The 26,958-nt window shown below is 37.5% G+C and overlaps 1 protein-coding gene across 1 annotated transcript; it reads right to left on the minus strand.

The window, feature by feature from the left end:
* On the minus strand, window positions 1–21,367 carry barx2 (BARX homeobox 2). The gene is made up of 4 exons (XM_017466734.3): window positions 20,740–21,367; window positions 10,250–10,559; window positions 3,388–3,472; window positions 1–1,655 (listed from the first exon to the last, which is right to left on the minus strand). Exons 1-4 carry the CDS (start codon window positions 20,924–20,926, stop codon window positions 1,356–1,358), a joined length of 882 nt encoding a protein of 293 aa, XP_017322223.3. The 5' UTR covers window positions 20,927–21,367; the 3' UTR covers window positions 1–1,355.
* Between the last annotated feature and the right edge of the window lie 5,591 nt (window positions 21,368–26,958).

A 26,958-nucleotide genomic window follows, 5' to 3' on the forward strand; every position in this document is an offset into this window, starting at 1 on the left:
TGACAGGTAAATAGGATTTATTTAAGGCGTTAAAAGCCAGGCTGCCTCAGATGGTCCGCCCATCTCAGCTCCAAAACACATTATCACAGACAAGGAAAAAAAAAAAAACGAATGCAATACTTTATACACTGTTCATATGATCATCGCAGGTATTTTATATGAATATGTCACTTTGCAGGGTTTTATACAGTTGAAACAAAGCTTGGCTCCTACACACAAAATAAATACAAAGCATCGATTATTCAAATATAGTTTGTCATGTATGCAAGAGTCCTGAATTTATAGCAACTTTTTAAAAAACAGGGACAATTTTCACTTTAGAAATCCTCGATGGAAAGTAAAAAAAAAAAAAAAAAAAGAAGAAAAGAAAGAAAGAAGGAAAACACTTTTTTTAAATATTGTGTATTTCAAATGTTGTGTTTTGGAAGCTTGTCATGGATGTAAAAGTTCTGAAATTTCATCAACTTTTTAGCTTTTTTAAAAAAAGGAAATGCCGTTTGGAAAATATTTTTTTACAAAAAGATTTATTTTTTAAAACATCCATTTGGAAGGTTGTCATGTATAAAAAATAAAAATAAAAATAAAAATAAAAAAGTCTGGAAATTACATAAAGCTTTTCAAAAACCAAGCAGATTTTAGCTTTCCAATAAAGAAAATGTGCTTTGGAAAATGTATAATAATAATAATAATAATAATAATAATAATAATAATAATAATAATAATAATAATAATAATAATAATCAATAATAATTTCAATTTTTTGCTTGGTATTAATTCAACCCTAAAGGTTTTTATTATTTATTTATTTATTTATTCCCCCCTTTGCCAAGCTTCCTTTACAAAGTCATATATAATCATGTAAAAAAAAATAACCTCCTGTACAAATGTTCATCTGTGTTCATTCATGGAAAAACAAAACGTTTGAACGTGACGATAAAAAGGCACTATTACCTCTAAGGGTATTTTCAATATTTCAGATTTATGATCTTTGGCAGAGAACGAGACACGGCTGTACACAGACGACACAAATTCAACAAAGGCAATAAAGCAGGCAGCCATTATGGTGTAGGAGAGCAAATCGCTCAGGAAAAATAAAACATAAACACTTACTGTTTGTCCGTTTGGTACTCGGGGTACCAGCGTTAGGAGAATTTAGCTGAAGTGCGTTTGGCTGCATGCGGGTGATCGTAAATTACTGCAAAAGGAGCCACAGGAGTATGTAAAGCACCACTACAGAGTGAAGGACTGCTCCTTAAACAAAACGAATATCTGTATGTGTGTCTTTGGCGCTATGGTGATTGGAGCCACTAAGCACTTTTGGTACTCTCAGTTTTTGGAACAGTGTAGATGCAAATTTAGCTCTCTGGTGTTAACTGAGGAACTTGTTCACCATCTGAGGCCTCCAGATTCAGGGAATGGAGAATCTCACTCTTCCCACTCGTGCTCAGGTCTTGCGGTTGTGACTGAAACACTTCTCCATGTTTTTTAAATTGCTCCTGGACCTCGACTTGAACTTCCCCTCTCCGCTGCTCATGTTTCTCAGCCAGTTGGGCGAGCCGTCGTTCCTCTGCCTCAATCTCCTCTGTGGTGGGGATAGAGTTCTTCTTGGGTCTGCCTTTAGGCTTTGTAGGGGCCTCGTGCCCTCCTTTTAGTACCTGAAGAAACACAAGATGCTCTTTAATAGGACCGTGACAGATGAAAGCCAAGGTCAAAGGTCAATGTGGTTATTACAGTGATTAAGGGACAATGTGTGATCATTAATTTCTGACAGGAAATCTTCTAGAGAGCTTTTCGTCTTGGATGAGATGTTGACCGTGCTGAAGGAGATCTGCACTTTATCCTAAATCATCTCCCGTGTCTCTCAACACACGAACGCATACACACACTTAAGCACACTGCCTCGAGGCGAAAGCTTTCTCGGCATTATATATGGTGTACAGGTTAAAAATTGTCTAATGGATTTTTAATGGTAGGGTTTGGATTTCTACTCTGCAGCTTGGTGGTCCATTTGACTTTTATTTTAGTTATGAAATACAGACATCCAAATGATAAGTTAAAGATGAGATATACTGTATATCAAGTCTGTCAGCCTCTGTGATACTTTTTAACTCCTACAGCACCACTTCCTGAACATTAAGTCCTTCAATTAAAGGTGAATCTCTACCACTGAACATTTTCATTTTTCCAATAACTGTAGAAAACCAGTGCTATATACTGAATAGCAAATCCTTTTCAAGCTTATTACATATAATACCTTCTAGATTATATATTAGACAAATACCATATGGCATGAGCAGAAGTATCTATATTTACAGTTTGCGATTTTTGCTATATACCCGACTGCAAATCAGGTTTATTGTCAAAATTTACAGACTTTCAGCTGTTTGCGATGAACAAATCAAGCAAAAGCGATTGAAATAGTTCAACATGACGAATGCTTCAAGTGGTTTCGACAAATTCAACTGAAAATGCAACTTATAATGATTTCTCCAGTCTCAAAATTATTCAACCCCTTCATGCCAAGCATCTTTAGTACTTATAGGATCCTTTTGCTGTTATAACTTGCTGCAAACAAGATGCATAGCTAGATACCAGCTTCTGGCTGCGTTCCTGAGGAGTCTTAGTTCAGTAATGTTCTTGGGTTTGCGTGCTGCAACCGCCTTCTTCAAATCCTACCAGAGATTTTCTATGGGGTTCAAGTCAGGTGACTTTAATGGCCCTGTAGAATCGTCCTTGTAGAATCATCACCGGGTCCGGTGTGCTGGGAAGACTGCTCTTTATGTGTTTCGTGACTAGCCGCTCGAAGCACTTCAAGACGATAGGTGTGAGTGCAACAGGCTGGTAGTCATTCAGGCAGGACACCGATGATTTCTTCGGTACAGGTAGTTCTGTTCAGGTTGGTTGTAATGTATATTCATTTGCAGATAATAAATCTATTTTTTAATGACTTAGAGTATTAGCATGAAGCTAAACCGTCCACTTGGGTGTGTGAGAATATTTTTTTTTCCTCCTAGGATTTTCTCATTGGTAATTTTGGCACCTCTGCATAAGATCAGTGCATTGATGTGTGTGTCTGTGCGTTTGATGTTATTATTTGTGCAGGTGCTGACCAGGTAAATGGCATGATGGGTTGAACTTAAATAAATACCTTTATTAAAAGATATGGTTGGGTGATATTAAATCAGATTAGCTGTTCTTGTTACCTTTGACTAAGAACCAAATGACTAAGAGCATATTGTTAGCAGAATATTGGCCTTAAGTGTGAAAGTACCAGATTTGTAATGACACATCCCCAGTGGAGCTGCTCCACCCACATCAGTAAAGAAGTGCTCATTGCTGATCAGATAAACAGCCACTATTTTATCAAAGCTATTATACTGGACTTACCATTTTCTTCCATTTCATCCGTCTGTTCTGGTACCAAGTCTTGACCTGGAGCTGGGTGAGACCAAGAGACTGAGCCAGGTCCAATCTGCACATGCACAAACACACACAGTGCAAATCAATACAACCTGTAAGAAAATTAGCACAAATGATCAACAAGAGAAATTGAGATTAATGGTGAGTGTCTGGGTTTGTGTGTGTGTGTGTGTCTGTGTGTGTGTGTGTGTGTGTGTGTGTGTGTGTGTGTGTGTGTTGCTCATTTCCAAATCCTGCCACCTGCTGCACTACGTAAAGCACTGAGTGTCACAGATTCCCCCTTCTCATGGCCATCGCTATGGCAACAAGCTCCATATGCTTATGTTCTCATTTCTGTTGCAGTCCTGTCTCCACCCCTAGTCCAGTTATTCGTCTCTTATTGATTGTGTTCACCTGTTAGATGTTTTCTTCTTGATTGTTCGTTGCGAAGACTTGCCAATAGTATTGTACATTACTAAGCTTATGTCTCGGCCTACACCTGATCTGTTTCTTGCCATTTTCGACTTATGCCTGTGTACTTGACTATGATTACACTGCTTGTCTGTGCTCTGACCCCCAATTTGCCCTAATAAAACACATAGTGAATTTTCCGCACTTGGCACTACCTCTAATCTTATGTTACACCAAGGGAACTATTTTTAATTGGCATATTAATTAGCTTGAATAGATGCTATACAATATTTCTGCAATCAGGCATATGAAGGGAAAACTTGAATAAACTGAGCAAAATACAATACAGTATCAGGCAGCATAAAACTATAACCTGGATGCTCGCATAAGACGCCACCAGTTCACATTTTGACACTTTACATAGCAAAAATGAAGACATTAGCCAGATCCCAGACTCAAATTATGTGTGATGAGACAAAGACTTTTGGCCTTCTTTGTCGAAGATGGTAAAGACTTATATTCCACAGTCTACATTAACGCACCAAATTAGCTTGTCATACTTCTGAGTTCAAATACATTATTTGTCACTTTTTAGCATAGTTAGTTGGACTTCTGTAGAGGTATAGCATGGTATGAGCTAGTCTGCTGGTGTTCTGACTTGTGTGGTATGCTAGCTAATGAATTTATGATTTGTCCATCCTGAGTGTGCACTCAGTCCTAAATACATTTGACTCAAGCATGTCCTCTGTCCTGTTAGGAACTTCCACTACAATAACTAAATCCTATTAACTGGCAGCAAAGGGGAAGACGACTGACACACATCTCAAAGACATCTGTTATCCTACACATAAAACCCAGTGGGTGGCCATCTCTGCCGGTCCAGATGTCCATCTAATCACAGCATAATCAGTAAAACTGCAATGACATATCAAAGGAGGACACACTGTTCGGTCTAGAATAGTTTTCCCAGACTGACTGTAATTGCAGACCTTCCACTCAATTCTGTCACCATTTATCTATACAGGAAAAAAGGTAATCCTATCATACGAGATCATTTCTGTCTTCAAGGCAGCCAGGCTTCCTTTGGCCACTCCGGCAAGCTTTCCATGACTAATTCAGCGATTGGTTTGGCGGTAATGTGATAGCCATGGCTGGGCCTGGACCGTACAGAGAGCGCTGTATCAAACAGCCGTGCTATCAAACGATCACACAGAGATTCCTGTCATGTCTTCCTTCAAAGTAGCTCGCAACAGCTAAAAAGGATTAACCAGCTCTACCACATTGCCTCTCCCAGCCAGGCAGTCAAACACTCCATGTCACTTTGATGTCAGACACATAGATCTGTTGGAATTGAGCAAAATCGATGCACACACAGAAAACAATGGTCTTTCTCTTTCTTGTACTCTGTCTCTCTATTTTCTTGGGTTTAGATATCTAAGAAAGGAAATGAGGTCCCTGTCTCATGGGGCTATTCGGGGACACACGCTGCTTACAAAGGATAATCATTAAACTCAAATAATAATGAAAACAAAAAATAAGTCGCCAAAACTCTGACTGGGATATATTGCAAATTGTGTTACTTCTGTCAGAAGCTTGTTTATCTCATGGGTTGGCTTAAAATGGAATAAAAAAACAATGGGGCATGCTGTAATAAGAAAATAATCAAAGATGATGTGGTGTGATGCTCAAAATTTGATTATTTTCCTATAACAGCACATCACATACTGTTTTATTCCTCTTATACTGTACCACAGAGATTTGCCAATTCTTACAATTTTTTATGCATTTAAGAACAACAAATTGATTTTTTTTTTTTTTTATCCATTTCCAGTTACAGTCAATGTTGTTAAAAGTCTGGAAGGCAAGTTAGTTCCTGTTATTATTATATAGTGCTGTGAAAAAGTATCCTGATTTCTTGACTCCACTATCAGAAAGACGCCGGGCAAAAATTGCATCCATAGAAGAATGGCGAGGTGAAAACCACTGCTAACCTAGAAGAACATTAAGGCTCGTCTGAATTTTGCCAAAACGTACCTTGTTGATCCTCAAACATTTTGGGAGATTGTTCTGTAGATTTATGAGTCGAAAGTGGAATTGTATGGGAGACAGGGATCCCTTTACACTTTAAACCAAACACCAAATTCCATAAAAAGAACATCATACGTACAGTCAAACATGGTGGTGGAAGTGTGATGGTGTGGGGATCCATCTCTGATTGGCTAAAGAAAAAAGCTAAATTTAAGATTTGGAGAGGCCTAGTCAAAGTGCTGACTTGAATCAATTGATATGCCGTGGCAGGACCTTAAACGGGCAGTTCATGCACAAAAACATTACAAAGTGGCTGAAGTAAGGCAGTTCTGCAAGGAAGAGTTGGCCAAAATTCCACCACAGTGCTGTGAAAGACTTATCTTTACTCAGGTTGCCCTTGTTTTATAAACTATTTAGTATGAGATATATTCAGAAACAAAAGAAATCAGGGAGGGGACAAATACTTTTTTCATAGCACTGGAGGATATAGTAGCTATAATTTGTTGTTTCTTAGTTAATAAGACCAAAAGAAAATCAGCAACAACTGTAAACCCTGTCCTGAAGACTTTGCCGTGTTGGAAAATGTAAGGGATCTGCTTTACTTCTGAGTGAAGACAGTGACCCTGGAGACTCCTCCAAAAAATAGTGAAGTAGTAAAGATAGTAAAGTATGAGAGCATTAATCTAAACCTGTGATTTCCCTGCAGCTGAAATTATTGTAATAGCTTCCTTTATAGAAAATGAATCAACACCTTCTGACCAATCAAGACCTCTCTCTCTCTCTCTCTCTCTCTCTCTCTCTCTCTCTCTCTCTCTATATATATATATATATATATATATATATATATATATATATATATATATATATATATATATATATATATATTATAAAAATAATGGCCTCAGAGGCCTCTATATATATATATAAGTAAATAAAATACCACAGAGGTCTTGATTGATCAGAAGGAATATATATATATATATATATATATATATATATATATATATATATATATATATATATATATATATATATATATAAACTTTTTAAGCTGTTTAATCCTACTTATGGAAATATAAAATCCTAATTACATAATATGCAACAGAGAAATGTGGGTTCTCTGGCCAGTCTTGACATCCATGAAGTTTTTTTTTTTTTTCTTGCTATTTCGTATACGTTTTTTTCAATATGAGCCTGAACGTGGGCTCCTGTAATACTGCTTTGTGCCGATGTCAACACACAAATAAAGCTGAAATGAAATATTTTTTAGACAGGAAAGCTTATTTTTAAATCAATTGATGATGATGATCATAATCATCTGTACCTTATAAAAATGATTAGGACTGAATTATATAAATTGTACAAATTTGTATGGTAGCATGTTTTATGAGGTTTTGATTATGTGGCTGCGTGCACACTTTCAGCTGTGGCTAAGGAGCTCAGGAGCCAAAAACCACAACACACAGAGAGAGAGAGAGAGAGAGAGAGAGAGAGAGAGAGAGAGAGAGAGAGAGAGAGAATGAACAAACAGACCAGCAATATGGTGATCACATCCTTCCTACTGCCTGAGGATAGGGATTTCCCCCAGTTTATGTTCTTCCTTCAGCTGGAACTTTAATTAATTCACTTCTAAGACTGAATGGCAGGTATCAGATATGTGTGTGTGTGTCTCTGTGTGTGTGTGTGTGTGTGTGTGTGTGTGTGTGTGTGTGTGTGTGTATGTGTGTGTGTGTAGATCAGTGTAAGAAAAGTCCGGCCAAGTATTCTACAGTCTCTGCCTTAATTTGAAACCTTACAATCCAGAGCCATTGATCTATTTACCCATGAGGGTGTTAAGTTATGAAAAATGTATTTCTCTTTAAATTTATAGCACGGCACAAAAGTCTTAGGCACGTGTAAAGAAAATGTACAGCTGCTTTATTCTGGTCAGCCATACATTGGATCCAGATCCTATGCTGGGATAAATTGGGTGCGAGGGGAGAATAAGCCTAGATGTGACACCAGTTTAGAGTCCAATCCCCCGACTACTATGTTGTTGGGTTGGTGGGAGGAAACCGGAGAACCCAGAGGAAACCATACGGAGAACATCGAAACTTTTTAACAACTTGGTATAGATGTTTCTTTTCTCTGTAACATTTTTTTTTTTCCAAAATGATTTGTCTATAGCCAAAACTTGTGGGTTTTTTTCTGCACAAATACTGTACATATTAAGATATGTACATTAAATGAAACAAAAATGTAAAAGGATGCTTAAGACTTTTGCACAGTACTGTATACGTATCTCTTTCTTGTTTTGAGAAAGGAGCTTTTTGCTATTTGTATACATACTAGTATTTAGCTTTTTAAAGCAATTTGGACATGGCATAAAATGAAAATGCTCTTATGCAGGGTTCTGCATGGAACCGTTAAGGGTTCCCCAAGAGGAACCAACAGAAGAACCAGTGTGTGAAATATGACTTTAAACTGAACAGGACTAAAAACTATGAAAAATTGTCCGTCTGTCACATTTTGAACCTTATGTTCCTTCATGGGCAGGCTTTAGATTTTCAATTTTAAATACAGTCCATGCTATAATGGAAGTATGTTCAGCAGGGCCAAGCATGAAGTCGGAAATAAAATGGAAAATGTGCGAAGGCTGAGAAGGAACGACCCACAAGAGGCAACCTAAGACACACGGATTACATCATCTCATTGTACAAAGCTCCAAAGTGTTTTATATACACCTGTGTGTATATTAAATGATCGGCATGGAATCAGTGTAATACATTTCTGTTTGCTGTTATTGGCATGTCTCCCTGTTTTCTTGAATGGGTGTAGTGTTTCTTTTAGACGATTTCTGGTCAGCTATTCAAAAGCCCAAGGTTAAAATGTTACTATTCTCTCGACCAGAACATTAGGTACCTAATGTTCTGGCTCGTGCGGGTTAACCGTGTTTGACACATTCCCAAAAGTATAACTCAAAATGTCACTGTGATAATCAATGCCATTCAGTTTCCAACATCTGCTTTAGTTTTTTTTTTTTTTGTCTGTTGCTCAGACTATGAAAATCTATTTCATGCATACGTGTACGTTCTTGTTTCTTCAAGGATATTGCACTAAAGTTTATGACTGATAAAAAAATTATAGCGCTGACCCTGCTGAAGGAAATATGAAGTACAAACACAGAAAAAAAGCAGGTGATTGTGATGGAACCAGTATTTGAACCTGATGTCTTGTTAGCATTTTGATTCATCCATCCATTTTCTATAGCGCTCATCCTACTGGGTTGTGGGGAACCTGGAGCCTATTCCATGGAGCATGGGACACGAGGCGGGGTTACACCCTGGACAGGGTGCCAATCCATCGCAGGGCACAATCACATACACACTCACACACCCGTTCATACACTACGGACACTTTGGACATGCCAATCAGACTACCATGCATGTCTTTGAGCTGGGGGGGGGACCGGAGTACCCGTAGGAAACCCCCGCAGCACGGGGAGAACATGCAAGCTCCACATACACACACACACACACACACACAGGGCAGCGGCGGGAATCGAACCCCCAACCCAGGAGGTGTGAGGCAAACATGCTAACCACTAAGCAACTGTCCGCCCTGTTTTTATTCAATTCTACAGTAATACTAACTTACTAATACAAAAACAACTGCTGCTTGTTTAAATGCAGAACAATCCAGATGTTATTCATGGTACAGTGGTGTGCCCCAATGTCTTTATGGTACATAACGCTTACTCCTGAGTTACAACTACTTTATAATTGGTTCTCTGGTTCACAGCTGAAAGACTGTCACGGCAACAGTGTCGAAATAAAGTCTAAATGCAGAAAAAATATATTTAATCTTTTTTTTTTTAAAATACACGTTTAGCAAATGATATTTTTAAACAGTACATACAATTATACATGTAACACATTAAATGTTATGGCCGTAAGTGGGGTCCAGGCACCGTTTGCAAATAGCACCCCCAGTGGCCAGTTCATAGTTATTTAGAACACTAAAGAACATAGATGAACCTATTGTTGATGTTTTGTGATGATAGCTCAGTGCTGTCACTGTGAAATACTGTACCTGGTGAAATCTGATTGGCTGGTGGTGGCCATGTTTTTTTTTTTATATATATATAACCCAGTCATTCGACTTACGGTTCCTGAGAAACTACTATATGAACTTAACTCCATCTCAACGTATATATGTGATAATTATAATGAATAATAAATATATAAAGCAAGGATATGAAAACTGATAATCAGGTGTATATATATATTTTTTTTTATTACAAGGCTAATCTTTGTAACTTTTCATACAAATGTGTGGGGTGAATTTTGATACATTTTCAAATAGGAGAGTTTATGCTGTTTAATAATAATAATAATAATAATAATAATAATAACGTATACCAGGTGCTGACCTGTCAGGAGTGGAGAGGTACTTCTGCTTCTGAAACTTCTTCTCCAGACCCATGAGCTGCAGCTCAGTGAAGATGGTGCGACTGCGACGTGGCTTCTTCAGCCGGGGGGCGCTGTGCTCCGTCTCTGACTCGCTGCTGATGCTGACGGGCGTCTCACTCGACACAGGCTCACCTGGCAGTGCATGCTGGGGCGACACCATGGGCAGGTGAGTGACCCGGCCAGGGGGCGAGGGTTGGGGAACATGTGCCAGGCCACTGGGGGGCTGACGTGTGATGACAGACAGCAAGGGGTATGCGAGTGATGACGGGCCTGCAGGAATACATATAATTTTCATTTTAAATAAAGGTAGCTGATCAAAGATGGTTAGAGTAGTCAAAAAAATGACACGGAAAACAAATGTTATCTAATAACATTACTCAGTTAAAAAATGAAATATCTAGACACCTACTTAAGTAAGAGTAAGACAGGATTGACAAGGGGAAAATATCAGATCACTGAGATTTATGTCATGAGATCAACATTATTTAATGTGACTAAATGCCAAATAAATAGCAAGGCATTAAGTCATGTATTAACATATTAATTACAATATAATGGGGGGGGGGGTTGGTTACAATATAACCAATTACCATGACTAACATAAAATCAAGTTGAGTTCACATTGAATCATGCACTGCAAAAAAATGACATCTTTGCAAGCAAATACATCTTGAATACAGTCACATTTATCCAACTAAATAAACTAAATATAAGACTATTAAACTTTATTAAAAATTCTTAAGATTATTTCTAGACATTTTTACTCATTTTAAAATATAAAAAAAGGTTCTATCTGCCAATAAAATAAGACTATTTCAAGGTTTAAAAGCCATATAAAACCATCCTTGCACACAGAAGTTATAATATATAGTTCAACACAGGTAGCGTGAATTATGGAAGCAGGAATGACTTTATTATGTGTTTTTTTGGAGGTTAAGGCCTGATTTCAATTGCAGAATTTAAGCCAAGACCAAAGTAAAACGTCTCCTGACTCCCCACTGATGTGATACTTCGGTTCAGCAAAGTGTTTAATCCAGATTCGGAAAACGGCCCTAAATTGCGCACGAGGATACGTTTGACTGCTTTAATTGTGACGCTGTCACATGCTTAGCTGCTGCGTGGCCAGTTTAAGCAGCCATTATGGTCCAAGTGAACTAAATCCTCACTAATAGCCTGTCCCTTCTCGCCTTAATGGTGTTGGGAAACGCTAAAAAGCCTGACCTGGCTGATGTAGGTCACCGAACTGCAGAACTGCTCTGATGATGTAAGCAGTGTTTTACACGACACCCCTGAACCCGTGGACGATAATGATTCTCCTAAATCTCTTCAACTCTCTGCGTTTCTCTTTCTCTCAGTCTCCGTCTCTCAGACAGCAATAAGACGCCAGACTTCATAAAATGCAGACTCAAGAGATAGTGTTTTTTTTGTTTGTTTTTTTTTAAAAAGAAAAGGCTAAAGATGCTTTTAGAAATAAATAGAGTGAGAAACAGAGAAAGGGCTTGTCCAGATAAGGCAAAAATGTGAGATATTTTTTAGTTATGATTTTTGGAAAGGTGTTTTCATGGGGGGGGGGGGGGGGTGATGGGGACAAGATGGAGACGGTTCAGTGTGTCAGAAGGAGAATAACTTCATTTTAGGATGGTTGACTGCTAATATTCCACTTCAGCCACAAGTTCAGGCATGAAACCTCTCAGCACCCTTTACCACTCAATCTCTCTCTCTCTCTCTCTAACACACACACACACACACACACACACACACACACACACACACACACACCTCAATCATTCAGCATCTTTGTTAAACACTATTTAATATGTGTGAGTCAGATTAGTACAGAGCTGCTGAGGTGACATGATGGTTATTATTTGTTTATAAGGTGTGGCCACAAATGAATATCCACAAGTTAATATTGTAAGATCCACAAATGAAGTATCTCATAGCCACAAATGATTACGTTGTGTCCTTGTGGCCAACTGTGTAACTTGAGCCCAGACCTAAACATGTTGTGGAACGTCATGTTTTATGCATAATACATAGAAATTTGAGAATTCCATTGCTTGAATTAATGAAATGTTATGGATATTATCCATCATCTCCACACTTCGGTTCCTGCTGCCACATTTTCACTGGCTCATTATATTAAATTCAGTTTGATTTGATTTGTGTAGCAAATCATGGCTTAACAATAGACATCTTCACAAAGCAGCGATGAAGAAATCCGGATGCTGATTTAGCCAGAGGTGACAACGGTGATGGAAAACTTCCTGAGACAACATGAATTAGAAACGTGTCGAGAAACCAGACTCTACCAGAACTTATATACTGGATAGTGGGATTATAAATCATTGTCTTTCGACAACTGTATAGCATAAAATCAAATGGTACTGTGTTTTGAAATGATGTTCAGTATGAGCAGATTGTTAAGAGGGCTGGGATGAGAACAGGACAGTGTTTATGATTACAGCAGCAGTTCAAATACAACAGATGCCATGTGGCTTTAATACATTATATTCATTTGTGGCCATGCCGTATGTAAAGAATAACATTGCGTCGTATTGGGCCATATCACACCACCCCGGCGTGTATTTTTTAGAGCAACAAGACAGTCCAAAGTGTGATATTCTGCTTATGCCACCATAATTTCCCAACAATTACAATGCATAACTTATTGACAAATGACCTGCCATACTATTTACTAGTTAATAGTTAGATCTAATGTTGTGGAACATCCATGAGACAAGTTAGTTACATTACACTAACATCATAACAACAACAAACAGTTGTTTCCTAGGGCATCTCCGTTTCTTTCTCTTGAAGCTGTTGACACAGATTGTCATTTTACAAATAGAAAAGAATAAACTCCTCTGTCCTGAAGACCTTCCCATGCTGGGAAACTTTACAAAGCACCGTGACGGTTACAAAGAGATGACAACACGATTCCTTCTACAAATATTACATAAATGTCTCCTAACAAAAAAAAACTTCACTTCAGAGATGAACAATTATACATCAATCAGCTATAACATTAAAACCACTGACAGGTGAAGTGAATAACATTGATTATCTCGTCACAAAGGCACCTGTCAAAGGCGTGGGGTATGTGCTGAAAGCAGGAAACATCCTCAAGCGTAAGGATCTGAGCGACTTTTACAAGGGCCAGATTGTGATGGCTAGACGACTGGATCGGAGAAACTGCAAAACGGCAGGTCGTGTGATGTGTTCCTGGTTTGCAGTGGATAGTACCTACCAAAAATGGTCCAAGGAAGAACAACCACTGAACCAGCGACAGGGTCATGGGTTCCCAAGGCACACTGATGCACGTGGGGAGCGAAGGCTAGCCCGTCTGTTCTGATCCCACAGAAGAGCTACTGTAGCACAAATTGCTGAAAAAGTTCATGCTGGCTATGATAGAAAAGTGTCAGAACACAGTGTTTAATTGTGCTGCGTAGCTGAGTCCAATAATGTTAACTTGGTAAAGTGTTCAAAGCGTGGATTTGGCCTCCAAATTCAGTGGGATGTGCTGGACAAACAAGTCCGATCCATGGAGGCCCCACCTCGCACCTCACAACTGGCAGCACAAGGAAGACCTACACAATATTAGGCAGGTGGTTTTAATTTTATGGCTGATGGGTGTATGTTCTGTTTGTTAACGACACATTTTATCAATAGAGTTTTCTTAGACTATTTGGTGCATCCACCATACAAGCTGATGTGAATTATTATGAACACTAAGTCACCACTATTCTGCAGCTTAGAGCTTGCTAAGTTTAAAAAATGTCCACATACACTAATCATCATATGATATCATGATATCACAATGTCAGTCTGATGTGATGATACTTTGTAAAATACCAAAGATAACAATAAATTATTTATAACCTACTTACGATTTGGTAGGAAGGATAAAAATATTTTAAAACTGCCAATACATCCCATTTCTATCAACATTATTCAATATAAAAGACTTAGATCTATAATTAGTCTAGTGGGAAATTTCTCAGAACAGTTCCTCATTGTGATGTGATGTGATTTGTATCTGGAAATTAACACCGCTGCCTGTCACTCATCCGCCTGAGCTAACAAACAAAACTGAGAAAGTCGAAACCTGCGCCGATCAACTGTCAGCAAAAGAACCTGGTAGCAAACATTACACCAGTGGTTGCAGCTTGTCAGTACTGTTCGAAGTTGTTGTGGCACCTCAAGTGATTGGATTCCACGAGGATGATTACACTTGGCACTCAGTGTACATTTGAACCCTCAGTAATGCTGTAGAAGATGTTTTGGTTGCCCAAGTGGAGCTCTCACTCATCAGCGATCAAACCCAGAACATAAAAGAGGAACGTGGATGATAGAAATATGTTGTTATGTCATTCTAACGTACCCTCACTTTACCCATTCATGTTTAGATTGAGCTGATAATACAACATTCATGGTTTGAATTGCACCTTGATTGTGTAGTGATAAGGCGATAAACGTTCCATCGTTTTATTTACAGTGCAGGTTTCCTTGGAGTAATCATAATAGTCAGGAGGTAATCTGCTATTAAAGGATTAGAAATGCATAAGGACCTGACAGATATTTTAGGCCAGGGTATTTCTTCTTCTTCTTTTTTTTTTACCTAGTCTACTAGATTTAAATTTTATAATGTTATTGTGGCAGTTTTATACCAGTCCATACAGGATTTGCGGGCAAACATTTTTTTTATATCTTCAAAAATTTGCGATGCAATTTTGTTTTCTTATGGGTTTTTTTTTTTTTGCAGGAAAACTACTTGAATTAGCGAAATTGCAACTGCATGAAATTGTTTTGCACAGTGATGTTTGTTGGTAAATGAGACCTTTTAGCGGTACTCATGTTCGACGCACGTGAATCGAAGACGGCTTTGGCTGAACGCGCGTTGTGATGACGTCACATGATGCATCTGCGGAAAATCTGCGGTAATTTTGAAAAAATGCAAGCTCCTGCAAATATTCCAGAGTTTCCTTGATTTTGCATTCATTTCTGGAATCGCAAAACAAAAATCCCCTTTCCCATCACCTTCAGCTAAACACAGAACCACGGTACTCTACACACAGAAACCCAACACTGTCCGGACCAATCTTATAACAGACTTGCGGAAATAAAATAATTCATTTCTTTATACTGATTGAAAATGTCCAATAAGATTTTTTCTATTCTGCCAGGGTACTGTGAGAAAGGGTTCAAATGTACCAGACATTTTTTGAGTGTATGTGTGTTATTGTTGTTGTTGTTGTTGATATTTTTTTTTCTGTCTCACCTGTCAAAATCTGGAAAAGATTTTAGTGGAACTCTAGTCAGTATTATGTTTATTGTAAGTGTTATTTAAGTATTTGGACTTGAAACATGAGCCTGTAGATTTTCTTTCAGGCCTGGAGGCACCAGAAATGTAGATAAATGTCAAAATTGACGTGAAAAGATATGAATGGTTATTGTTTTTGTTTTTTTTTAAGATTAGCATGAAAGGAAGAAAGGTGGATTCATTTGAAATGCAACTAGATCTGAACTAAAACTATGCTGAGGTGGCATCATAAATAAAATGTTTTTCAACCAAATACAGAACAGTTCATGCGTATGTGACATGGTGTCAGATTCAAAATGTATAAAAACTTAGTATACATAAGGATTAGAGAAAAGCCCAACTAGATGTTTCTAGCTCCTTCTTCTCTCTCTCTCTCTCTCTCTCTCTCTCTGATGGAAGCTGTTATATGCATCACCACCTTGTCATGCAAAATTACATGAGTGTTGATTTTGATTTCTCTCATCTCCATGCATAAATGCTTTTGTAAAAATAATATTTGGTCATCAGTTTCCATTGAGAGATAAGTGATAAAGGCAATTGTGTAATCTGCCACCAGACTTGCTCATGTTTAGCCAGTGGTTTCTCAAGAACTTTGATTTGTAGGATAAACTATCTGTGTGTGTGTGTGTGTGTGTGTGTGTGTGTGTGTGTGTGTGTGTGTGTGTGTGTGTGTGTGTGTGTGTGTGTGTGTGTGTGTGTGTGTGAGAGAGAGACTTCTTTCTCCTTTTGTTCCTAAATATAAAGGTGTGAAAGTGATAGGCCTACATAAGGAATAAAACACTTGGGAGTGTACTGTTATAGAAAGTTAATTTGTCATTTTCCAATGACAAGTGTTTTATTCTTCTTATACTACTGTGCATATTTTATTTGTTCATAGTTACGTTCAATGTTGTTGAATGTTGGTGAATAGCATTTATAAACATACGTTCCCTTACTATGCTTTCTTTTCTTCTCTCTCATGCAGCTTGTCATGTCATCAATAAACCAGAAACCCAAAGCCCTCCATCTTGAACACTTTCCTATATCGGAAAATGTCAACGTACAGCGTAGCCTCTGAGTGTTACAAAGCGTTGACACTGGAGACTCCTTCCATAAATGCCAAAAAGTCTGATTCTCCTTACAGAAAACTTCAGCATATCAACAAATGTGTAGCATCTGCCATACAATTCCTGCTGCTGTCGTAGAAAATACTCCAACACCTTCTGAGCACCCAGAATGGGGAATTGAACAGCATTATGGTTTAACAGTGATTTCTATCTGGATGTTCTTATGTAAAATAATAGTACTAGCATGTGCAGATCTGCACAAACCGGCATTGTCATGGAACATTTGAGAAGTCAGGTACTGCCACTGGATTGACAAATGACTTTGTGTAAAGTAATCATAAAGGAATTAGTAACTCAAGCTGACTCTGAAACACAGAACTGGTACTAACTTTAATTTCCCATGCATTACATGTCTTATTTACTGTATTCTGTTTCCCACTTCTTCTTTTTATTTTTATTTTTTGGCTTTTAGTTCAGTGAGTGTTACAATGGCCCCTTCTGGCATGATATCGTCATAACAAGGAAGAACAGCCCAGAGACGACCCACAGGGCAATATCGGCGCAATCCACTGTGACAGTCGCTTTCTATATTCAGAATTACAAGCCGCTGATGTAGTGGCATATAGAATATCTCACACCAGGGCTGCTAAGGAAGATATAGTGAGTGCCACGTTCTGATATTTGGACTGGATACTCTATACCTTCAGCACAAAGCTAGCAAAAAAATCTGCACACTTACCCTTTGGCTTATTAGGAAACAGGATGTGTTTGAGACTATGTGTGCTTGTCCATGGAAATAATCCAATTCTAGTGAAAGATTGAATCCGTTGCTAGGAGTATTTTTATGATTTGAACAACACTAATTATTTGAATGTAATGCTCCTGAAATGGTTTACTGAGTGGTTTTCAGTGTCAAGTCTATCACAACAACAGCAAAAAGACTTTCTCATAGGTATTTATAAGTGGCTACAATATGATTCATTTATTTTCACACATGGGGCATGGTGAATTGCACCTACACATGTTTTTCATGTGCGATCATAGTCACAGAATAACGTGGAAGACATGACGTGAAATTCATGTGAGTTTTCTTGAATAACTGAGTAATAAAGGACTTTGAACCTGATCGTGTGCTAAAATGGTGACAATTTGAATGCACAAGGGCAATTGTTTGGATTTCATTTGATTTTTTTTTTAAAAAAAAAAAGGAAAATTATTAGCATGGTAAACATAATTATTGAAAGCAATTAACTTAATGAATTATGAACATTGTGGATGTTGACGACAAATAGACTGCTACGTGTTATCTAATAAATAAATAAACAAACAAATAAATAAATATGTAAATAAATAAATAAATAAATAAATAAATGCCAAGGGTGATGATCTAAAATAAAGATACTATTTCCCATTTTTCAATTGGAATTGAATTTATCCCTTAGACATAAACTACACCTATGTGCTGCCTCTGTTCTTCAGTACAATAGTACTGATTCTGCATGATGCATAGTCTTTTGCATATTAGTTATTTACTTGCAATTAGTGCCAAACATAATTACCTCAAAAGCTTCCTGCCCATAACCTGTATATCCTGTGTGTCCTATACACCTATTCTGAGACAAAGGCTCGAGCCTTAGGGCAAAGTAGTTCAGGAAATCATTAATCCCCAATTATAACAGGCATAAATTATAATTTAGGAGAAGAATGCTTAGATGAATATACTGTAAGGTAAAAACATAAACATAGCTCTGAATCTGTTTCAGTCAGGTAGAGCTTAGGTCTTGCATTTTATGAGATACGTTGCTTGCTAGAGTCCTGTCATTAAATTAATTCATTTTAGCATTTTGTGAGTCTGTCAGTGCAGTGGCTTGAGCTTTATCCTGCTGTTATTACTTTCTTTCCACAAACTAAATGCTTAATTTTTTATTATTATTATTCTACTTTACCTCAGTAATTATGTAGTTCTTAGGATTAAAATGGATAATAATAATAATGTTATGCAGTTATATGATTATCCATAAATCTTTCCTGTGATCCCCAACCAAACATTTCTACAAAGAGCCCTCTGGTGATCTGTAAGTCATTAACATGGTGATGTAATTGTGAGCACACTTCATATAATACTCAGTGCTGTGTAAGCGATTGCTTTATATTTGCCATCATTTGCAGTTCATGTAAGAATCAGACAGTGGAAACTGGCATAAATGTCCATGTCATTGACACTGTTCAAAACTGACAAATGTTTGTGAAACTGTTCATTTCCATATTTGTGTGCTCAGAAAGATTTACTAAATCTTCAAGGAGTGTTGTGCAGCATTATGCAATCTTTAAACTGGACTCGTGCAAACCTTATGCAGGCTCTAAATATCGGGCCATTATCGCGCGTTCATGTTAGAATGGATTGCCATTAACCATATAAGCAAACTTACAACAATGCACAGACCACCAAGGTTATGGAATTGAATGAATGATGGAATGAATGAATGAATTTGAATTTAAATAACCTAGACAGACAGACAGACAGACAGATAGATAGATAGATAGATAGATAGATAGATAGATAGATAGATAGATAGATAGATAGATAGACTGAAAAATGTGTAAAAAATCTATAAATCATATAAGCAAACCTAGGACAATGTGCAGACTGGCAAGCTTACAAAGAATGACATCTGAAATTGCGAAGTAAACAAACAAATAAATAAATAACTGAAATTAAGTAACATAGATAGATAGATAGATAGATAGATAGATAGATAGATAGATAGATAGATAGATAGATAGATAGATAGGGAAAATATGAAAAAAATTAACTGTGATGCATAATTATGACCTAATTATAACAAACAGCTAGTAATTTAGGCTGCCAATAATCATTTTTAGGCCTTAAAAAAAACGGAATTGACTAATTTCAGAATTAAAAATAAATAAATAAATGAATAAAACTTTTTTTAATAGAAATAAATACAACTGAAATGTATGCTGTAAAATATTTAGGCATATAGGCTAGTATACGGGAAAAAAATAAATAAAACATAAATCCATCCATCCATCCATCCATCCACAACCGCTTATCCGTTAATCGGGTCGCGGGGTAAAACCTAAATCAGCTTCTTCACCTCAAGAAAATTAAAATCTGAAATCTTTTTATTTTTTAGTAGCATAATTAAATATCACCGATGCGGTTTTCCACGAGCTTGCAGAGCGCAGGTCCACAGGTTTATGTTTTATGGTTCATTTTCGGCACAAATGTTTAAATTAAGATCAAAGGAAATGTCTAGAGTCCCGAAAGTAACCCAACTGTTTGAAGTTGCTTTTTAACTATTTTACGGCATTTGGGAGTAAAACAAATGGGACAAAAGAAAAACTCATTAGAAAATCAAATATTGTGACGCAAGTATCTGTTTCATATCATGAATCATGCATGAAATATGATCGTGTCCTGTCAAGCATATTCAGATCATTCCATCACTGACACACACACAAACACACACACACAGACACACACACACACACACACACACACACACACACACACACACACACACACAGGGCCATCACGTAGTTGCTATTTTATTAGATTGGAGCTAATATTCCTTGTTATGTTTCGTGGAAGTTGCTGCATAAAGTGTGAGCACATGTGAAGTAAACTGTAATGCGGAAATAATAATAATAATAATAATAATAATAATAATAATAATAATAATAATAATAATAATAATAATAATAATAATGCGAGGGTTAGGGTGGTAAAAGGGAGTGATATTTTGTTTTTATTCCTTCCTCTTGTTTTAATTGTGTGTCATTTGTTCAGTTTATTGCGTTAATTAAATCACAGGCAGGTTCTTAGTGTAGCTTAGTATCTTATTTTCTAAAGTAAAGTTTTTAAATGATATATAATACTTTAACCATAGTGTAGTTCAGGTGCAATGAGCATATCATATGTATCTTCCTCCAAACAACTTCTAAACACCACTAAGGCTGTAAGTGCACGTGAGAAACCAGGGAAAGCATCCACAGTTATTGAGAGAAGAGAGTAAGAGATCTGCAGGTTTCATGCGTTAAAAGAGAGAAGTCTTACCGGAGCACGAGTGCAGGGCTTTGGGTCGGACCACCAGCGAAGGACACACGGAGTATAGAGAGAGTTTCTCTAAGTAATCGCACGTCTCCTTGGCCAGAATCTCGTCGATCATGAAGGTCTTGTAGCGCCGCCGGGCCGCTTTCAGCTGCGCGGGCTGGGCGAGCCGGAACTCGGCTTGGCACTGCATGGCGCTCCGCTTCACTCAGCTTAACGATTTACACACTGACACAGAAGCTCAGTGAAGAACTACACATACACACACACCCCCCACACACACACACGCGCACACACACACACACACACACACACTGCAGCTTTTTACACAAGCATTATGTAGCTCGGTTCCTGTAAAGTCGCTCCACAGTGCCGCTGCTGCTCCCGAAGCCTTCTGCACTGACACGCTGCACACCGCTTTACTCACTTCTGTGTCTGTCAGTGAGTGCGTGAGTGTGTGTGAGTGTGTAAGTGGGACACTTCTGTCTCTCTTCTCAGTGCCTCCCTGCCTACAGAGCTCATTAGCTGGGCGATATATAAACCAGCTCCCCAACCACTGCCAGCATGCGCGGCGCGAGCGCGCGCGCGCACACACACACACACACACGCACACACACACACACACTCACACACAAACACACTCCCTGTCCATCATATCTCTCTCTCTCTCTCTCTCTCTCTCTCTCTCTCTCTCTCTCTAAGAAGCGATCGATTTAATCTTTCCGTTGACTACATAATGATTCAATTACGCCTGTACAACAAACAAACAAACAAGTTAGCATTGCAAGGTAATAATAATAATAATAATAATAATAATAATAATAATAATAACCTAAGTCACTATCAAACAGTAAATCACTACTGGAAATAAAATACGCGGCTCCTAGGAGACTCATTCTTCTTCTTCCACTTCTTCTTCTTCTTCTTCTTCTTCTTCTTCTTCTTCTTCTTCCTCTTATTATTATTATTATCTGCAGGAGCAATGCAATTAATTTATAATAGCATAAGCTATTCAAAATAAACACGCTTTAACTTTACCTTTTTAAAAAAATCTGAACCTAAAAGTGAAGGAAAAACCCGTTAAATAAAAGATGGATATGATAAGAAGATTGAAATAAATAAATGAATAAATAAATAAATGAAAAAATAAATAAATAAATAGCCCTAAAAGGTAAATAAAAAGGGTAAGGTTAAGTATATGTTCATTTCCTGGAATAAAATAAGGAAATAATTATTTGTTTCACGTTCAGCTTTCTATATTCTTCTTCTTCTTCTTCTTCTTCTTCTTCTTGTTATTGTTATTATTATTATTATTGTTATTATTATAATTATTATTAGTATTATTATTATTATAGTTATTATTATTATTATATTGTTGATTTGGACATAGTCACAGCTTAATAGAGTAATATAAATACAATATTATGAACTTAATTCACACAAATAGACAGGGGTTTAGGTGTAGGCTTGACTTACGCAAATGCGATGCGCATTTTACAACAATCACACTATGTTCCATGTTGTTGTTGTTAATATCGTTGTTGTTTTTTACTGCCAGGAACTGAAATATTCAAATGTCTAAATGAAGTTCAGGCATGAGCGTTGTGAACCCTGAAACACACACAGTTCCTGTTCGTTAAAAAAAGTATACGTATTCCTATTTATAATCTTAATACCAAAAAATCAATTTATGTAAATCGAGTTAAATAAATCCATGATGAGAGTCTGTGCCTGCTGCTGTTGTTGTTGTTGTTGTTGTTGTTATTATTATTATTATTATTATTATTATTATTATTATTATTATTGTCATGATTATTATTATTATTTGTTGTTGTTGTTGTTGTTGTTGTTGTTGTTGTTTGTCATTACAAATTACAAAACGTTTTTGTGCGCAAAGTAGTCTAATCTCTAGCCTGGGGGAGTGTGGACTTGGCTTAAAAACTAGCTACTCGTGCACAAATAACAATAATAATCATCATTTTAAAATGGGTGAAAATAACAATAAACATAGAAAGGAATTAAAAGGAAAAATTACATAAAGAATCAGATTCTTGTAATTATCTGCAAAATTAGTAAAGAATCAGTGAAGCATGTTTCACTCTATAATTATTTTACACATAGGTTACGCATCTATTTTTTTTTCCAGGTTAAACAGCCTTCAGATGTTTTCAATAAAACTGTCTAGGATGTGAAGTGACGGAAATCTGAGACGATTATCCAGCACATCAGTGCACACATCACTATATACATACATGCATATGAATATATATATATATAAAACACAGCTGCAAATAACCGACTTTCTGTATAGATTAGAGAATTCAGATGGCATATTTAGAAAGTTAGTTTAATTAAATTATACATGGCTACAAAATGAAAAATAGGTTAACTTGGTGTTATATTAGAGTATAGAGTAGATCTACACTCTCAGAAATAAAGGTACAGAAATGTAATTTTCCTTCAGTATTAGTACCTATTTCACCTGGAAACCTTTAAAAAAAAAAATAAAAAAAATAAAAAAAATTTAAAACACTTCATTCGATGACGTAAAAGGACATAAAAACTAAACACTTCTCCTGCTGAATTATATATATATATATATATATATATATATATATATATATATATATATATATATATATATATATATATATATATTAAAGGTCCAAAAACATGCACCTTTATTAGCATTATTAAGCAGCAAGGAAAAGTACAGCGTGGTATTTTTATGTCTGAGAGTGTGAGGGTGTCGGTGTTGAAATAAACTTTGGTGCAGTAGAGTGCTCGTGCGTGACGCTAATGCGACTCTGTTTTGTCGCATATGCATTTATTAATATTAATAAATGCTGCAGCATTTATTCAATCGTAAAATGTCTAAACCAGACGTGCATTTCGCCGCTTGCAGAAATCAACCCCCATCCTCTTTTTGTATATTTATTTATTTATTTATTTATTTATTTATGTTTTTCTGGGCTGTCCTGTCTGGGCGTGACAGGGTAAAGCGCGTGAGACTTGCGCGCAATTTGTGCCACGTGCCGCGTGTTCTATGCGTGTTTTTCCGATCAATGCTGAAAACTTCCGCGAAGCAGACGTGCACTTGTATTTGACCTGTTATTAGTCCTGTTATTGAAGCCGCGCTCAGGACATAAGCTTTATTTGTTTATTTATTTATTTTTGCAGACCTGATCCACGCTTTGATGTCTCGGCTCGGTTTCAATCCAAATCATCAGCGTTTTCCCACGCAGCGGAGTAAATATAACTCGGCACAAGATCCAGAGATTACGAGCTTCTAAAGTGTCAGGGAAACACATGCTGGGAACACAGAGACCTGTGGTGGGGAAAGGGGGAAAGAAATGGCTCTACTGCTTTGGATAGGAGCGCGCGATCAAAGGGAGGGGGGACAGGACGCATCCCAAATCACGCCCCTCTTCCTTTACTAGTGCACCAAGAGTAGGTTAGATGAGGTTTTGGTTTAAGAAATTGCCCGGATGATATATTACTATATTATAAATAAAATAAAAATGTGATACGACTGGGAACTGTTTGTGGGATTCCACAATCCCAGTTGATGGGAAAGGGGGCGTGGTTTAGTTCGACTCCAAAAAACTCCATTGTAAAACTCCATTGTCTAGGTTTTTAGAAACGTGGTTTTAAAGATGAATGAAGTTTTCTTTAAGCAGATGTGTATTTATCATATAGCCTATGGAAGGAGTCTCCGGTGTCAATCAGTACAGTTTTCATCAAGGAAAAGTCTTTAGGAAAGTTTACACTTTCTCACTAACATGACTGCATTTGTTTTCTCTTATAAACTTCAAGTGAGATTGAAGGAAAGTCTGTTTATAGCTGATGCAACCTAAATGAAAGCACAGCTAACATTCTTCAGCGTTAACAGCAATTAAATATGGACGAAAAGTATGCGGTGTCGTTTTTAATGAATGAAAACATTGCTATTGTCTGCGAATTGCTGCCAAAAAGTTTGGTCTGATCAATTAGAAGGTGCAAAATGCATGCCGAGCTAGTCAAACTGGTAGACCATCTTTGCTAGGTGTTACGTGCTCATGAAAAGGATAACGCTAAGTCATAGACAAGTTTTTTTTTTTTTAGAAACTGTGAAATTCGAAAATCTCAAATTGATCAGTTTAGTCCAGAAAAAAGGAAGCTGGGAATTAACTTACCAGTGTTTTGGTAGCTAGTCAGACCAAGCTAGATTACTCAGCAGGGGTAAAAGGATTATAACGCTCTGTAACGTGCTTTTATTGGAAAATAATCCACTTTGGGGTAGTAACAGTAACTCTGCTTCATGTTAGTCAGCTTCACACCGGCCTGTCATTGATTAATTTAATTTAATAGCACACCCTCAAGTGTTTTATTCTTTACTTTAACAGGACCAGAGCTTATAAGGTTGGTCCCAACAATATCAAATAACTGTCATAAGCCTGTTAGACCAAAATGTGACAGTTAATGAAGTTTTGTTAAAACAGAGATTCTCTGGCTCTGGTCCAAAATATGTATTTGTGTTCTAAAACAGAACAGAGTTTGGGGTAAGAATTTTAGCTGTTGGTGTTAAACTTCAAGGTGCAGCTAACTGACTTTCTTGAATCCAATTAGCCATTACGAATCTATGCTTGTAGGAAGTAGTTCAGCTGTGTTCGTCTATTTGTGTCAGCTGTAGGCAGTGTGTCAAAATTCATTGTGGTTTTCATGGAATGAAATGCACTAAACCACGTCTCTTGTGTCATGTCTATGCTCATTTACATCTGGTTTTATATTAGCTAGCTGAATGCCATGTTGATGTTGAAGTACTCTTCAACTAAGCTTGACTTGTGCTTTACCAGTACCATACTTACTGAAATATTCTAATATTCTAATATTCTTCCCCATTCTGCAGGGGTTTCCTCCGGGTACTCCAGTTTCCTCCTCCAGTTCCAGAACGCAGACATGGTAGAAGTACCTTTCGTAAAAGGAACTTTTACAAGAATATTTTTATTGACAGATATTTCCAAATGTCAATAAAATACTCTTGTAAAAGTTAAACAGCTTACAATTATTTACTCAAGTAAAACTAAGAACATGCAGTTCCATCTCTTAAACAGGCTATATCTATCTATATCTATAGTATATGTTTGATTTTCATTATTAATAATACATTATTTCACTTACCACCAAGGAACCCAAGAACCAGGCAGGGCAAACATAAATTAAAGCTAACAACAGCAATAATACTTATTACTTACATATTAGCTAGGATAATTCTGATAATATAAACTAACTTGTATTTATGTGGTTTTTGTTTTGTTTCTTTCACCTCACACCTGCAGGGTTGGGGGTTCGAGTCCCGCCGGGGCCGTGTGTGTGCGGAGTTTGCATGTTCTCCCCATTCTGCGGGGGTTTCCTCCGGGTACTCCAGTTTCCTCCTCCAGTCCAAAGACATGCATGATAGGCTGATTGGCATGTCCAAAGTGTCTGTAGTGTATGAATGGGTGTGTGAGTGTGTATGTGATTGTGCCTGCGATGGACTGGCACCCTGTCCAGAGTGTACCCCGCCTTGTGCCCGATGCTTCCTGGGATAGGCTCCAGGTTCCTCGTGACCCTGAAAAGGAGTAACGGTAGAAGATGGATGGATGGAGATTTCTTAATGTGCGTCTCAATCAACTCTCTAGTCCAGTAGTGGGGCACTGATCAGGAAGTCGGCCATTTTAAGGGCTGTCTCAATTGCAAAATCCTTCCAGTGCACTGGAACGTTCACTCCCTAAGAAATCCCACAATGCACCATGGAGCATCGACGCTCACTATGTTCCCTTACTGGAAATGACGTCATATTTTTTGAAGCCTCTTAGCTCAAGAAAAATTGCGAACATACTCTCAGCCAACATCCGGCTACCGATGTAAGTAACTTATCGTTGTGTAGCTTCTTGTGGATAAAAATGACATGAAATAAACACAAGGGAGACCTAGTATGAATAATATGTAATTTTATTGAAAATTCACAGGACTGGTGGGTGTGTAATCCTGAGGAGAGCGGTAGGGGGAAGAAAATGGGGGGGTGTCCTGGGGACATGGGATAGCCAGCAAGGGTGAAATTAGGAGAATACTGAGAGTACGGCAGACTGACAGGTGAGAAGAGGGAAGAATGGTCAGAGCCCAGATCAGAGAAGGCGATATCATCCTCAGACTGAAAGCTGGAGGGAGGGTCAGGCAGAGGGTCTGTTTGTGTAGAGACGTCAA

Source organism: Ictalurus punctatus, chromosome 4 (assembly GCF_001660625.3).
Source record: "Ictalurus punctatus breed USDA103 chromosome 4, Coco_2.0, whole genome shotgun sequence".
Lineage (NCBI taxonomy): Eukaryota > Metazoa > Chordata > Actinopteri > Siluriformes > Ictaluridae > Ictalurus > Ictalurus punctatus.